The 17502-nt window shown below is 36.3% G+C and overlaps 1 protein-coding gene across 1 annotated transcript in view; it reads left to right on the forward strand.

The window, feature by feature from the left end:
* Nucleotides 1–17502, forward strand: part of MAGI2 (membrane associated guanylate kinase, WW and PDZ domain containing 2) — a 1516313-nt gene that overhangs the window by 999825 nt on the left and 498986 nt on the right. The window contains exon 5 of the mRNA XM_026448702.1: nucleotides 11931–12141. Within this exon, the coding sequence (XP_026304487.1) occupies nucleotides 11931–12141 (211 nt within the window). The remainder of the gene's footprint in view (nucleotides 1–11930; nucleotides 12142–17502) is intronic.

Below are 17502 nucleotides of genomic sequence, written 5' to 3' on the forward strand. Positions count from 1 at the left end.
TAGCCTTCTAAAATTAGATATTCCATCCATAAATGACGGCCTTTCCATCTTTTCTTGAAAGAATTATTTGAAAGTTATAACTGCACTAATTTTAAAATGTTCTGATTATCTAGGTGTAATTAAAAAGTAATAATATCACTTTAGAGTTTGTGGTGATTGTAATTACAATATTACTATTAATATTATAATTTTATAATTATGGTAATAATATTACTATTAATATTAATCAAATTATTATAATAGTGATTGTAAACAAAACATACCATTTTAATAAGGGAAATCATGACTGGTTTTAGGAGTGTCATTTTAAATCAAGGCACAGTCACGTTTTGGTTAAACTGAAAGTAATGGTTGTGAACCTCTTTAGTCCTTTTTTTTTTTTTTTTTTTTTTTGAGACAGAGTTTCACTCTTGTTGTCCAGGCTAGAGTGCAATGACATGATCTCAGCTCACTTCAACCTCTGCCTCCTGGGTTCAAGCAATTCTCCTGCCTCAGTCTCCCAAGTAGCTGGGATTACAGGCATGTGCCACCAAGCACAGCTAATTTTGTATTTTTAGTAGAGATGGGGTTTCACCATGTTGGACAGGCTGATCTCGAATCCCTGACCTCAGCTGATCCACCCGCCTCAGCCTCCCAACCAAAGTGCTGGGATTACAGACGTGAGCCACTGCGCCCGGCCCTCTTCATCTCTTAAACGGATTCAGCATTGCATGCACTCAACCTCTGGAGAGGGTGTTTCTCTACTACTCTGCAGGTTTACGTAATTTGTATGTGAGGGAGATTTGATCCATGAGTGGGGAAGGCGGAACGAGAACAACCGGCATAGCACCTCAGGTTTCTCCGGCGATTACAGAAAGCCCAAGGAATTGTGAAAATGTTTAAGTTTCTTCAGTTTCTCCAGCCATTCTTAGAATCTAAGCTTTTTTCTAATCACAATCATGTATTCTCTGTAGGTGTGATTTTCACCTGTGTCCCTGTGTTTCTTATAGTTCCCTTCAGGAAAGTGATTATGATTATTGGTGCAAAATCCCAGCTACTTTATTGTCAGTGATGGCTCTAGTTATTTCTGGCTGAGGACTGGCCTTTCTCTCTGAAGAGGGCATAAGGTCTCTCCGAGCACCCATTCCTTCTACGTGACTCTATCACTGGGAACAGTATTCTGATGTTTTTACCCCTCTTTGACTTTTTGTTCTCATCCGAAAATACTTTGACTCCAATTTCGCCCCAAAGAATAGCTCTTGAATTATCAAGATCAAATTTAAAGTCTTCCTAATTTTCTCTTTTATCTCCTTTGAATTTCCTGGAACTTTAGAAAGTGGCCTCATGTTTTATATAATACTATGCTCCTGATTTAAAAAAAAAAAAAAAAAAATTGAAGGCAAGCTCTAAGAAGTGTTGTATGTGCGTGTTCTTTATTTCATACCTTGCTGTGGTTTTTTAAAATGTGTCAACATTTGTGTCAGTTTTTTCACCCCAAAGTTTGTTAAGGATTTGGGGGCCTTATTTCTTTATGATAAATATCTTTAGATACTTTCTTCTCCCCTGCTAATCTAAAATAATTTCCTCTACTAATCTTTCTGTGATTCTTTTCAATTTAGTTTTTATATCTTAGGAAATATTTTTCCTTATCACCTTCGACCCACAGACTTTGAATTTTCTATTTTCATAATTTTCCATATGTTCTTTTATTACTTCCAACAATTTATAACTAATTGTGGGTTTTAGATATAGAAGAAAAATAATTTTGAGGCATGAAATATGCATTATCAGTAATTCACATATCCCCGGCTAGACCCCTGAATAGAAGAGATGTAATTAATTTGCTTATAAATATTACATATATATTGGGAGGCTGAGGCGGGTGGATCACAAGGTGAGGAGTTCAAGACCAGTCTGGCCAACATGGCAAACTCTGTCACTACTAAAAATACAAAAATCAGCCCATCGTGGTAGTCCCATGCTACTTGGGAGGCTGAGGGAAGAGAATCGCTTGAACCCGGGAGGCAGAGGTTGCAGTGAGCTGAGATCGCGCCACTGCACTCCAGCCTGGGCGATGGAGCAAGACTCTGTCTCAAAACTAAAATAAATTCTAAAAAAATACATATATAAATCATTTCTTCACAGGATTGGGGATTTCTGCCTTCTGGATTGATGTATCATCCCAAAAATCAGAAGCATAGTTAACCACTAACTTTCCCTAATTCTAATATCTGCTTCTAGACTTATGTTTTCTCCCTGGCCTCAAATAATAAAGGGAAGCATTTGTTTACATCTGCAAAAATATGGTATAGATATATTTGCCACACTGTTTAAGGACCACCCCTTCTTTATACTCATATCTGATATATTAATTATAATGAATTTTTTTTTTAGCACTTAGAACTACTTCAGAGCACTGAAGAGTCAAAAACTGACTAATAGTCAATAATCAGATTGCATAGAAAAATCTCTGAAGGATCACAAAGATAATTATTATTGCCAACTTGATGGCTAGAGCCCTGAGAGTAGCAGCAGGAGGAAAGCTTGCTTTTCACTGTTTTCCTCCATTGTACTTCTGGATTTTGTACCATGTGTGTTTCACTATGTCTCTCTCTCTCTCTCTCTCTCTATATATATATATATGCAAAAAGTCACTATACAATGTACAAATATTTTAGCACCCATATTAGAATTGTTCTCATTTTAGAAGGTTTAGGAAAAGTAAGAAAACTGATAAGAGCATTCTTGCACAATAATTGACAATCTTAACTTCTTTTGATCAACTGGCCATGTAGAATGCATGACTGCTCCCTTTCTGAAGACACTGAAATGTGTCCTCCACTTTTCATTACAGAATATAATCTATAGTACAGCCAGGATGAAAAATCAATTATATAAGTTTACAAATTATATATTAGAAATAAAATAATCATAATTTCTCATACATAAAAATCAACACGATGATATTTTTCTTTTGTCCAAATATCAACCCTGAAGTGTTGATTCATTTACAAGAGCCTGTGGTTCAAACTCTAAGCCAGATTCCAGCAGTGAAGCAAGCAGTCTTCCCACCACAATCCAATAAAACCTTAGATCAATATAACAAACACACTTTTTAATGGGATTGTTGGGTTTGCACAAAAGCATGGAGAAATCTTTAAGCCCCACCACATCCGACACAGTGGCCACTACCACAAATGAGTAGAAACCAGAGTGAGAAGGAGTCAGTTATAAGCAGACTAGAAAGCCAAAGTTGCCCCCGGGGTATATGAGAAGACCAAGCTTTGGACCAATATAAAATTGGGGAGCTGTGTTTCTGATTCTGCTTTAAATCAGTGCTCTCAAAGGTGCCAAAGTGATGCCAAGTTTGTAGCTCAGTAGCAGCCCCTGGTGCCCAACAAAAGCAAATGCAGAGCTCTAGAGAATATAATAGTGAACTCGGAAAAGAATGCATGGTTTCTGAGGATTGCTTCTCCTCCTTTAATTTACTTAACCCCATTACATGTCTCTATTGAGGAAGAAAAGCTCAATTGATGCAAACACCTTTTAAAGAAGAAATACTACCTTTATGTATAATCCTTCTCTGACATTTGCATTACTTTTTGAAAACCTCTAATCTAAAAATTATGGAAAATTGACCATACCTTTTGTTTCTGTAGGCAGAAATCATTTGAATTTCTTGACCAATTTAACTACTCTATTTAGTATTATAAATAATAGAATTCAGTGGTAATAATATGTAACATTTACCGAACACCTACTATATTCTAGCAGTTTACTACTCTAAGCACTTTGTAGATAAGTCTCATCTAATCCTTGCAGGTAGGTAACTTCATTATCCCCATTGTACAGTTAAGAAAATGGAAGTATCCACAGAGCGATTAAATAACTTGTTCAACATCCCACTTTAAAGGACAGATTCAAGCCTAGGTGGACTGGCACCAGCCTTAAACATTACGTTCTGCCGCTGCTTATGGAGACTGTTGTTATCGGGGAATTTCTAAAAGAAACATAAAAAATCTTTGCATTTCAAATTATTCTTATTCTCTTTATGAACTACAAATATGTTCCCTGATCCTTTTTTTCTCTCAGCTTAAATGTTTTCCAGCCATGCTTGCTTCCAAAGAAATAACATGAAGACAAGGAGAAAAAATTATTGGATTTCTTAAAAGTTGTCACATAGCCATTATAAATATAAATCACAGGGTAAAATAAATTTTGGAAATTCAAATTTTATGATGGTTTAAAGAAATAGATTTATCTATCTACCTTAAAAACAAATCCTTCAATTATTTTCCCTCATTTCAAAAGGCGGCAGTTACAGAAAATTGCGTGTTAACTGTATACATAGACCGTGCCAAATGAAAATATGGATGAGATGTAAAATATGTATTATTATTCTTGAAATAGTTTTATCTTGGCTTCTGGTTATTCTTTAATGAAACTGGATGGGGACATTCAAAACCATGACATTCTAATTTATCACTGGTCTTATACCTGAGAGGCAACGTGTTAGATACTGGCAGGGCAATAAACATGAAAGCAGACGGAATGGCTACTATGCATATTTTGGTAATATCAAAACCTTAGACTGGACCAGAACCATAGAATTTATAAGAACTGAACTAAAGGCACAAATACATACATTTACTCTCTCCCAATTGAATGCTTTCAGTCCCTGCACTATGTACAGATATTTGAGCCCTTCTGAATTTCTTATGGAAAGGAGAAAATTATATTTACTGAATTCAACAAAACCCTCAGGGCAGGCAAGATGAAAGGAATTAAATGTCTTAATTCTTCACAACAGTTAAAGTGTAGGTATTAATAAAATATGTTTTTGTAGATCACTGTTTATAAGACTGTATGTTATAAATGTCTGTTTTGTGCCTCAATGTTTCTATAGAATTTCTAGGAATTCTATTTAACAGTCCTAGTTCTATAGACAATTTTTTCATCCTTAGCATTCTTTAAGAAGATGTGTTTCTTCTTTACTGAAATGTTCTTTGTTTTTATTGTCAGTGAAAAAAAATTCTTGTTCTGGTTTGAAAGACATCTAAGAGACGCAGAAACGCAACGGGGAATGCACAAAAAATGTCAGTGTTTGATAAGGTCTGTTCATTTTAGCAGTAAATAAGGAAAAATTATATTTTACACATCCAAAAAAGACTATTTTTCAATTTAACAATAAAAGCATACTGAGAAATGCATCTTAGAAGTCAAAAAAAACAATTTTACTTAGTCACTTCCTAATCAGATATAGCTTCACACCACTACAAAAAAGGTAAAACGTACATGGGTTATTTGGCTCCTTCTCCCTAGTCAGAATTTAAATAGTCTGGGGATTCTCAAACCTCAGATCTGACATATATATGATGTGTGCGAGGACATGCTTACATGCACTTATTTCTCATCACACTGCGTGGGACTAGGAATGCTTGCAGGAGTAGCTGACACAGGCAAGCTTGGTTGGCATGTAAGATCTGGTTATTTCCCTCCCATTATTAGTTTGTTCTGTTCTTAACGGGTAATTTATTAACTACTTACACAACGTCCAATATATGTCATTTTTAAAAAATTTAAGCCAATGCAGAAGAAAGAAATCGTCATTATCTGAAATGCAACAAAGTTTATTTCTATTTTTCATATTAATCAGGGAAACAAATATGATATAGCATGAAACACTAATTGGCAGTCCTTGAGATGTTAAATATTGGTTCAGTGGATTACAAAATGAACTGATCTAGTACACCATTTTATGAGTTGAATTGTGTCCCCCACCCCCAAATTCATATGTTGAATTCCAAACCCCCAGTAACTCAGATGGTGACTTTATTTGGAAATACGACTGTTGCAGATGTAATTAGTTAGGATGTGGTCATCCTGAAGTAGGGGTAGACCCTTCATCCAGTATGACTGGTGTCCTTATAAAAAGAAGAAATTGGAACCCAGATGTGCACACAGGGAAAATACCATGTGAAGCCTGCAATTATGCTGCCATAGGCCAAAAAGCTACCAGAACCTAAGAGAGAAGCCTGAAATAGATCCTTCCATAGTGCCTCCAGAGGGAGCTGACCCTGTCAACGCCTTGATATAGGACTTCAGTCTCCCGAATGTAAGACAATAAATATCTATTATTGAAGCCACTCAGTTTGTGGTGTTTAATTATGGAAGCCCTAGAAAAATATTACATATCATTTGGACCACATTCTCCTTGACTGTACACTGCGTAGCTTAGTGTCTGATGGTTAGTAGGCACTAAATAAATATTTCTAATAATGCAGGAAATGTAAGACCAGTTCCTCCTCTCACTGACAAATATTGGAGTTCCTCAGACAACTGCTTTAGGTACTCTTGTTTCTAATTGCTACACTGTCTTCCTAGAAAATTTTATTCAGTTATTTTATGTCATTGAGTATCACTTAACAAATCATTATCGTAGTACTCTATATAGTTGCTCAGAGTTGGAGGAGACACATCTTCTCCACCCATCCCCCTCCGTGTTGCCTTGAATGTCTAGGAGAGTACTGAATTTGCATTCCACCATCTCCTTTACTCACTCTGCCCAGAAGAGGTGCAGGGATTTATCTTGGTGATACAACTTGGAAGACGAACCTGGACCTTCTTGGCTCAGTTCCCCTTTTTTTTCCTCTAAACATTCTACCTTGCCCTTCTGGGAACATATTCTACCTCTACATGGAAGCCCTGCCCTGGTTCCACATTGCCAATGAATAAATTAGTCCTCTGGGTTTTGCCAGAAGCCCTTGATTCTCATATTAAACCTCATCCCTAGATGAGCCTTTGTGAACAGTGAATGTGGGAATGTTATGGATCTTTATTTGCCTTACTCATTTTTTTTGTCTTATTTTGTTAAGATGGGAGAGGTGGGTCCTACTTACTGCTTTCCTCTCAGCTTAGTTCACAGTAACCTGATAAGAAGGTCTATACTCTCCCCCATTAAGGTCTTGTCAAGTATCTTACACACTATAGATATTAAATTCATGTTTGCTACTGTAATGCTTGAGAATTAAGAATAAAGACATGGATGAATAAGCAGATGAATTAGATAAACTGGGAGAACTTTGCCCAGTAATCTCTGATGCATCAACAAATATGATTATAGACTTCTCCAAAGACTAGATCCTTTTTTAAAAGATGGCCTACATTTCTCTTGAGAAGTTAATGGTATTACACAGTGGAAGGAAAGTTCATTTGTTCATAGCCAAGCTTCTTGAATGATTGCTCTATCAGGATAATTCTATATTTTCTTTTCATTCATTTTTTTGACCTGTTCCAATCTGGTTTCACCAGCCACTCCAATGTAAAGGCTGCCATAGCTGGCAGCCAGTGTCACCAGTGATCTGCACATCATTCGGTTCTATAGATTTTATGTCCTTGTCTTGCTGGACTGTGCAGAAGCTTTCGCCACAGTGAAGTGTCTTGTCTTCAACACCCTTTGCTTGACTTTTGCAACATGAAGGTTTTTTAATTTTCTCATTGCTTCCATGGCTGCCCTTTCCTCTTCTCCTTTTACCAGTCCGTTCTTTCAGTGACTTAAATGTTGAAGTTCCTCAGACAGCTGATCCAGATTCTTGTTTCCACTTCTCACACTGTCTCTTGGCAATTTCATTTACTCGTGGCTAAAATTGTAGTACCATCTAGCCATATGCTGTTGTCTTTCACGTTTATTTTTTTTCCAGCTAAGAACTCTCTGACTTGACATCTCCATGAACCTCTAACTCAGTGTGCCCAAAACCATATGTATAGACTGCCCCTACCCCACAGAATCCTGCGCCCCCTTCCCTGTTTCCAATCTCAGTGAATAGCCTTGCCACCCACCATGTCAGGTTATAAAATCTATCCTCTAAATGTTTTTTCATCCACTTATTTCCATCTCCATGCCACCATCATTACTTTTTGAGAGCACAAAAATAACTTTCCACTGCTCTATGAACATCTATTCTTGCCATCCTCAAATCCCCGGAATAGTTAAGGAGATATTTGTGGGAAATGAAAATCTAATTTTGTCATCTACTTCAGTAGAACATAGCAGTATCTTTGCTCTCAGGACACACTTCCAAATCCTGAGCATGCCTGATAGGGCCTCACCTAATCCAGCCCTCATATTTTATTTCTCCTTTACCTTCTTCTGAAAGAACCCTCAGATGTCATAGAATATTGAAAAAGAGGTTTTCCCTGACTCTTTATATGAGATTATATGACTATACATACAGAAAATCCCATATACATAAGATTCCTTAGGAAGCACTCATAACACTTAAAATTGCTGTATAAAGACTACACATCTTAGCACATTTGGAGTTCCATGAGAGAAAGGATCAATGTATCTCTTGTTCACTCTTCTGTCCTCAGTGCCTGGCACCGGTTGAGTGCATAATAAATATTGATTAACTGAATAGTGAATAACTGAATATGTTCAGAGAATGATCTTGCATTTGAACTTTTCAGTGCAGCATGACGTTTTGTATGTTCCATGTACATACTGCAGTATGCATAATTACATGTTGAAACATGCCACAGAAAAGAGAATCTGAAGATAGCAGTGGTACCTATTTTTGCTGCTTTTATCCTACAAAATTTACAAAGCTCAAATCTATATAAGGAATCAGCTAGGAGACTATATCATTAAGGGCCATATTATATTCTTAATTTCCTTTTTAAGGGCAACACAGTGAAAACTTGTAAAGTGTTCTTATGTTTTCTAATTTCTAATAGATACTTTAATATTGCTCTCCTAGATTGATGCAGAGGGGGGAAAAATTGGCCCATGCAATTAATAGTGACACCAAGATGATATTCTAATTTACTCATTTAGATAATCTATTAACTTTTGAAGTTATGAAAACAACAGATACCCAATGAAGGCAAAGATATGTAAAAGAAGCTTCTCCCACCCCCATCCAAATTTACTATCTTGAGTTAATCAAAGCTGACAATCTGTTATACATCCTTGCAGTCTATATACATGCTTATACAGACATATAACTACATATCACTTAGAGACCTTAATATTTGCTTATTTAGAAAAATAGGATTAATACTATACATTTCTCTGCAACTTAGATTACTCTTCAAATAACAATTACAAGCACCTTTCAAGGTCAATAGATATTCATTGGTTTTAAACTACATAGGTTTCCATGGTAATGACAACCATTATTTATTTATTTAATTATATTCTCATTGATAAGCATTTATATCATTTCCAGGGTTTTACTGCTACAAACAATATTGCAAAAATAGTATTATGTAGGCATAGTTATATAATACTGCCTTTATTTCTAGAGGATATGTTCTCAAAGTAGGATAACTCAAAGTCTGTGTGTATTTGTATTTTTTTATTTTGGTAGGCATTATGATCCCAAACAATTGCAGAATTTTATATTTCCAAGATGGCTGCCTTATGCTCACATTACCTCTTACTACATTTCAGCCCCTCTGAATCTCAGTAGTGCTCTCCTTCTAGTTTCTGAGTTAAGGAACTTCTCCTTCTTTTACCCTAATGATATTACTTTCTCTCGATGGTACCTGCTCTACTCTTCCCCAACAAATAAGACTCATGGTTTGTCCTTGACAGTAGAAAAACTAAATGGGGGGGAAATAAATCCGTGAATAGCTCAGTAAACATACACATTAGGAGATATTTCAAAAATATCCCCTATACAATTAAGCCTACACTTTGACCAAATTATTTGCCCAATAATCTCATCCCATGAAAAGGGATGAGTCCTTAAAATTATCTCATATACTCACTCTCTGAAGTGCCTACTGCTGAGAGCTTTAGAATGTCTCTATTTTCCTACCTTTTCTTCACTTTCTAGAACCTGAGCTTTCCTGAGATAAAGTTTGAAACCCATGGTCTGATTAGGTCTTCATGTATTTTTCTTCTTTCTATAATCTGTCTTTAACACATTCTACAAATTTTCAGAAATGTGATCATCTTCCATTTACATTTAACTATATTATCCAGGATTTACTTCTTCTGTATTAGTTAATCCTCACACTGCTATGAAGAAATACCTGAGACTGAGTAATTTATAAAGGAATGAGGTTTAATTGACTTACAATTCCAAATGGCTGGGGAGGCCTCAGGAAACTTACAATCATGGTAGAAGGCAAAGGAGAAGCAGGCACCTTCTTCACAGGATGGCAGGATGGAGTGAGTGCTAACAGGGGAAATGCCAGACACTTATAAAACCATCAGATCTCGTGAGACTCACTCACTACCATGAGAACAGCATGGGGGAAACCTTCCCCATGATCCAATTACCTCCACCTGGTTCTGCCCTTGACATGTGGGGATTACAATTCAAGATGAGATTTTCGATGGGGACACAGCCAAACCATATCATCTTCCTACCTTTTATTTTCTCCCCATATGTTGAGACCTCTGCTCTGATTCAATCATCATGATATGGTAAGAGTAACTTTTCAAATTTTGCCCTCAGATAAGATGCTTGGAGAGTATACATTCAGAACTTTTGCATGTTCAAAAGTGACTATCTTTGCCCAGATAGATGAATATCTTGGTAGAGTTAAGTTCTTGGATTACTATACCTTTTTTTCTCTCAAGTTACTATAGATGTTACCTTCTCTTTGAGCTTAGAGTATTTCAGATAAAAGGTCTGATGCCCTTTTGTTCCTCTTTTCTTTATAAGTAATCACATCTGTTCGGTATGGAAGCTGCCAAAGTTGCCTTTTAATATTGTAGTTTGGAAATTTCAGCTAGATGTATCCAGGTGTCTGCATGTTTCATTAATCTGGCCTCAGATTCAGTGAACTGTTTCAATCTGCAGACTGGTGTTTCTTCATCTTAGATAAATTTTCTTCTATTGTTTATTGACTTATTATTTCTTCCTTGTGTGTTCCTTCTTCTCATTCTGGAACTCATACTGCTTATATGTTGGGGATCTTGGGTCTGTCCTCCAAGCCTGTTACCATTTCTCTTAAGGTATTTTTTGCTCTGTTGTACAGTAACTCCCCTTAGCTATGAGGGATGTGCTCCAGTACCCCCAGTGGATGCCTGAAACCTCAAAAGGTACCAAATCCTATATATACTATACAAAAAAAAAAAGCTATGATAAAATTTAATTTATAAATCAGATGCAGTAAGAGATTAACAACAAATAATAAAATAGAATAATCATAACAATATACTGTTATGAAAGTTATGTGAAGGTGGTCTTCTACTCTCTCAAACTGTCTTACTGTACTGTAATCATCTGTTTTTGCACCATGGTCAACCATGGGTAACTGAAACTATGGAAGAGCTGTGTTTCTTGTTGGCAGAGCTGTGTTCCTTTCTGGATTCTCTAGGAAATAATCCATATCCTTGCCTTTTCAAGATTCTAGAGGCCACCAATATTTCTTGGCTTATGGTCTTTTTCTATCTTCTAAGCTAGCAACATTGCATCTCTTTGGCCATGATTTAGTAGTCAATTCTCCCTCTTACCCTTCTTTTCTGCCTACTTTTTTCACTTTTAAGGACCCTTGTGATTACATTTAATCATAATCATCCAGATGAGGCCATCTGGATAATCAAAGATAATCCCCCCATCTCAGGGTTCTTAATCACATCTGTAGATCATCTTTTGCCATGTAAGGCAATATTCACATATTCCAGGCATTAGGATATGAACATCTTCAGGGGTCCATTCTGCTCATACCTGTATTGTGAAATGGTTCTTACATTACATCCTTCAAACCTCCAATTCTGTAAACAACAATAATTAGCTGAAAGATAGATGACAATGAGGAGTGAAAGGCGAGCTCAAATAGGCCTAGTGATCATTATGCTTTTTCAGAAATGTTTCCTGTTAGCTTTCACAGAGTTTATTCATGGAGTTTATTCCCTGGTACAGCATTCTCCATACTCAGTCCAGAGTTACCATGGCTGGAATAACTAACCACGTGCTCTTGTTCTCTTACAGAATCCAGTGAACATGAAGACAAGAGTGCAGGTGCCTCAGGGGAGATGCCCTCCCAGCCTTATCCTGCACCACTGTACAGTCAGCCTGAGGAGCTGAAGGAGCAGATGGATGACACAAAGCCAACTAAACCTGAAGACAATGAGGAACCAGACCCATTGCCTGATAACTGGGAAATGGCCTATACAGAGAAGGGTGAAGTCTACTTCATTGAGTGAGTTTCACACATTTCTTTCAACAATGCCAAAAAGATCATAGCAGGATATAAATGATGTAGCAAGTTAGACGTGGAAAAAAAAAAAAAAAACAACATGAACTTCTGGCAACATCTTTTTTATTTGTGAGAGAATAATGGGATAGTGCCTTAACACAGTAAAGCATCCTAGAATACAGATATAAATCAAATAATGGATTAAATAATTGCACCCTACAATCTCTTATAACTGTGACTAAAAAGACAAATCTCCATGTTATGTTATTATTGAATTAGGAATAGTCTAGATATCATGAGAAAGTGCTTACTCGACTCCTCCTAGGACCCCCATCTTGTCAAAATGAAATTTTTTTTTCCTATTATCTAAGCTAGTTGAAGGGATATTCACCATTATGTCCAGGAGTTTAATAGAATGCAACTATTTGAAGTAATAGGTCACAAAATAAAAAATATTGATGTTGTTCATTTGGTTGGTTGGTTGTCTTTGAGACAGGGTCTCACTCTGTCACCCAGGCTGGAATGCAGTGGCACAATCACAGCTCACAGCAGTCTCGACCGCCAGGGTTTAAACAGTCCTCCCACCTCAGCCTCCTGAGTAGCTGGGATCACAGGTGCCTGCCACCATCCCTGGCTAATTTTTGTATTTTTAGTAGAGATGGGGCTTTGCCTTGTTGCCAAGGCTGGTCTCAAACTCCTGGGCTCAGGTGATCGCCCATATTGGCCTCACAAAGTGCTGGGATTACAGGGGTGAGCCACTGCACCCAGCCAAAGAAAATGTTTTTAGCATTTGACCCCGATGTCAGATGTCAGTAAAATAATTTGGCTTTGTATAGTTCATTATACTTCCTTTTACTATATTCCATTATATTAATTGCTTACAATTTTTGTGACTTGCTAAGGAAACTGTAGTGCAAATCCTGAACTTCTTGGTAATACTCAACCTAATCTTTCTTTTAGGACATTTTTTTAAAATATATTTTTTGTATACATCTTAATAATGTCGGGCTTTTCTTTAGCTTCTCGGATTAAAACAACTTTTCAAAAATTCCAAAATAGAAAATCTTTGCACAAAATTAAGTTGTTGATATGCACAAGACAACCAAAATGTTCATTAGTAAGAATAAAAACGGAAACTAATGTAAATGAACAACCTTATCCTCTCAAAGTTGTATAAGCCTCAAAGAGTGAAAATAATAGAAACTGAAGTTTTCAGTTTTGACAGTGGATAAAAATACGAAAACTCTGATTATTTAAAAAATACATTAAAACTGGATTTTCTTTTCCAACCTGGAGTGATTTATAACTTAGATCTCTATAGGCAGAATTCAGTTGTGAAATTGAAATGTTACCACATACCATTATTTAATTCTCACGTGAAGTTGGAAACTCTGATACATGTAACCAAGGGACTACATAATCAGATAATTACTCGGTGCTCTGCTTGACTCCAACATGGATGAGAAACAGTGTTTTGTAGAAAATGAATCAATAGTGTTCACCTTTCAGAAAATGTTCTAATTTTAAAAGGAATAAGAATCTCTTACATTATTTCTTATTGCTATAATCAATGACCAAGGCATCTTTTATCAATTAATTGGAAAATAGAATGTTTAAAAAAGGGAACAATTAAAAATACTCATATCTAGAAACATAATTTTGATATTGATGAAGACAGCATGACACCATTGCAGACCAGAACTCAAAATACAAATCTTATATATGAGGTCACAAATAGATGTTCAGAACAATTGATGTTCAGAATAAGGAAGTTGATGATATACATATTTTTATTATATAAGACAAGGGGAGTAAGGCTATATGAAAATAATAAAAGGAAAGCAGCATGACAAGTTGATTAAAGACTGTTTTCTTACAATGTTTCCAATAATGCAATCATAAAAACCTTTTTTGTGTATGATTGTAAAGTAAACTTTCCTCTTTTAACTGCATCAGGTATTGAGGTTATGAAGAAAAGGAACTTCAGAAGACAGAACTTATGTTCCAGGTGTATAGGAAATAGTGAGGGTCAGTCAGGGCTTGAGAGAATCTAGCAAAATGATTCTATGACTCGTGTCAGTCAGCCAGTGTTGGCATTCAAACGTGTAAGATTTTGTCCTTGCTTTCAAACTTGTTGGCAATATGGGGAAGAGAGACAAATAGTTATAAACAACTGATCAACAATTTCTGAATTTTGTAATACTCTTCAGGGAAGCCAAAGCTTAGAATAGATTTAAGATATAAAAGGGTCACCACAGAGAAGGTGAGATAACATAGACTTGAAAAGTCAGCAATGGGTAGATAGAGCAGTCCAGGTACAGGAGCTGTCATTACAAAGATGAAGTCCCTAGGTGTATTAGGAATGGTGAGGAAACCCCTGACCCTACTAGAGAAGTATGTATTAGTTAGTAAATCCCAGGAAATGACTGCTTAGTTTTTGTTTCACTGGATCATTAGTGCTTTGAAAGGCAAGCAAAGGAGTGGCATTTGTTGTTGTTGTTGTTGTTTGAGTTTGTTGTTTTTTAATCTTCCTAATGTTGGAGGGAAGGACTGGTGGACAGTATTAGGAGCAGAGATGGATGGAGGTGGAAAATTAAAACAAAGTGGAGGAAACAATTTCATCTGTGGGGAAAGAGCTGATGCTGAGGGAGAATAAGGTGAAAGAAGGAGCCTGGAGTCATGGTGGAAGTGACTGTGTCTGGAAAGTGATTAACAGAGGAGGCAGGATCGAGGTAGTCTGTGACACCTGCTTTAATTTCCTCCATAGACTGGAGGCGTTCCCGCCCGCCTGCTCCCCGACACCCTCTGCCTTACCCCCAGTTTGTGATTCATCTGTCCTTCATAAAGGTTACCTTTGAACCTCAAGATTTAGTGTGATGAACTCAGGTATCACAGAGCGGGCAGTGAATCAGTGTCTTTTTGTCTGGTCCTTCATGTCCGTACCATCTCACCAACAACGTTACAATTTCCCCCCTCTCTGCCTATGGTTTACTGTGCTTTCCTTTTTCTTTAGTATTCACTGATTTTCTCCTGTCTGTTTTCACTCTTTGCCCTGGAATGTTCCTTCCTTTCCTAATTACATTTAAATCAACATTTCCACCCACTGTCATTTATCTGTGAGTACCTTTGCTGCTATGACAAAGAATTCTTATGGGACTAACAAACTCCATACTATGAAAGGCCCTTGCAAACAGATCTTGTAGAACAGGAGACAGTGACTGGGGAGGGAGCATGGTTGAGCAATAAGACATGTCTTAAGGACAAAGCTACCATGTGACTCAGAGGTAGTCCTGAAGCAGTTATGTACCAGAATGCATGATAGAAAGGGAAAGTAGAAATAGATTCACATTGTGGGATGGCTCAGTTGAGCTCATTCACATACGCATTACCTCACATACTTGTCATTTTTTGTGTGTTAAGAACACTTAAAATCTACTCTCAGCAATTTTCAAAAATATAGTACATATAATTTTTATCAAATAAAAAATAAGTAAAAACATGTTTTTTAAAGGAAAGGTAGAATACCACATAGAGGAAGATAAACCAGAGGGAAAAGAAAGGAGAAGAAAAATGAGAGAGATTTGTGAGGGAAGAAGCACTGACATCAGTAAAAACTTTTCTCTTGTGCAGATATTGTGGGAGCTGCTTAGAATAATGAAACTCTCCTCTGGCAGATCCCACCCTTTCACTAGACTTTGCTGAAGTCTGTCTCCTGTGAAATGAAGACCATGACAAAACAGAAAATAAGTGAAACAAAGGAGAATGATCCTTTGGCTCTGTGTATAAGATAGATAGGTAGGTAGGTAGATAGGTAGATAGAGAGATAGAGAGATAGATAGATAGAGAGATAGATAGATAGATAGATATAATAGTTATTTCTAAATATAAAGGAACTCTACACTGAAACATTAATTTTAAATATGTAGTTTTAAAAGACATATATTAAACAGTATAGGTTTTGAATTAAGGTAACAAGCAATTCCATTTACTTGTCTTTTATTATGCAATTATGTTTTGAAATATTTATTGGTTTATTTGATCTTGCAAAATAGTTATATGACTCAGTCCTTTAGAAGTTCTGCATTTAAGAGGTGAAGGTTTAGAGGTTCTGCATTTAAGAGGCAAAGGTTTTTTTCTGCCCTCAGCAACCCTGGTAAACTAGTGGGCCCACTATGTTTCCCACACTACTCAAACTGCTTCCTTTGATAAAAGCAGATTTCTTCTATCCTATAGAATGACATTGAATTGGAAAAGGAGAATTGCTGAGAAAATATTTTTATGCAGCATAATTTTAAATTTTGAGTGAACACACTCTTCCAAACATGCTTTAAAATAGTAATAATGTCTTATGTTTCATAATTTTCAGGAGACTTTTAAATGTATAATACTGTGTAAAACCAGTAGTTTCTTTGACTCATGTCATCATCTTCATTAGCATTATCTTTGAAATAGGCAGTATATTAATTATAAATTCAAATGAGAATATGTAAATTCAAATGAGTTATATATCAAGCGCCTACCTTTTTAAGGGTGTGTTCGGGTTAACTTAACAACAATGGTTCATCTGTTAAGCATTTATACTCCGTTCACTTAATCCTCACTTTATGAAACTGAAGCTTTTAGAAGTAACTACTTGCCATAAAGTCAGACATAGCCAGGGCTCTTTGATTCTATTTATTCAACAGAGGTTTATTGGTCATGTATTATATCCTGGGAATCATTCTAAACCCTGAGAATACAGTAGTCAAAAAAACTAACAAGATTCAGACTTTCATGGAATGTAGACTGTCTCCATGGTCCTTGTCCTTAACCAGTTTGCTGTGATGCCTGCTTCACATCACCACCACCCAATAAAGTGTTTGGTTTATCCACGTTTCATAGACGAGACTTTGAGGCATCCTTGGACAAATTAACATTCCCAAGGTCACATAACTCTTTCATTCTACAAAGTCATTCCCATTATTTCATACTACCTCTGATATAAACAAACATTGGCTGAGGAAAAAAACTAAACTTTTATATTACAAATAGTATTTGTTTTATAAGTTTCTTGGCGAGCAATTCACTACTCCAGAGGCTAAATGTTCCATAAAAGAAGAACTGCCACAGGGTTAATCTGGATTGACATGCTTTGGGAATCCCATTAAATTGCTTCTTTGTTTGGGAGTCAGTTTAGTTAGTGACACAAAAGAGACTGCTATTACTTTGGCAAAAAACAAAAAGACAACAAGAACCTATTTGTTTACTGCCATCTTCCTGAATGGCAGTGAACACTATGTCATCTTAAATAACAGGTTTTTAAATGCAGGCTTTTGAAACTGAAAATCACATCTGTGAAAAATGTCATGGCTGTATATGGTTTCC

Source organism: Piliocolobus tephrosceles, chromosome 8 (genome assembly GCF_002776525.5).
Source record: "Piliocolobus tephrosceles isolate RC106 chromosome 8, ASM277652v3, whole genome shotgun sequence".
NCBI classification, from domain to species: Eukaryota; Metazoa; Chordata; class Mammalia; order Primates; family Cercopithecidae; genus Piliocolobus; species Piliocolobus tephrosceles.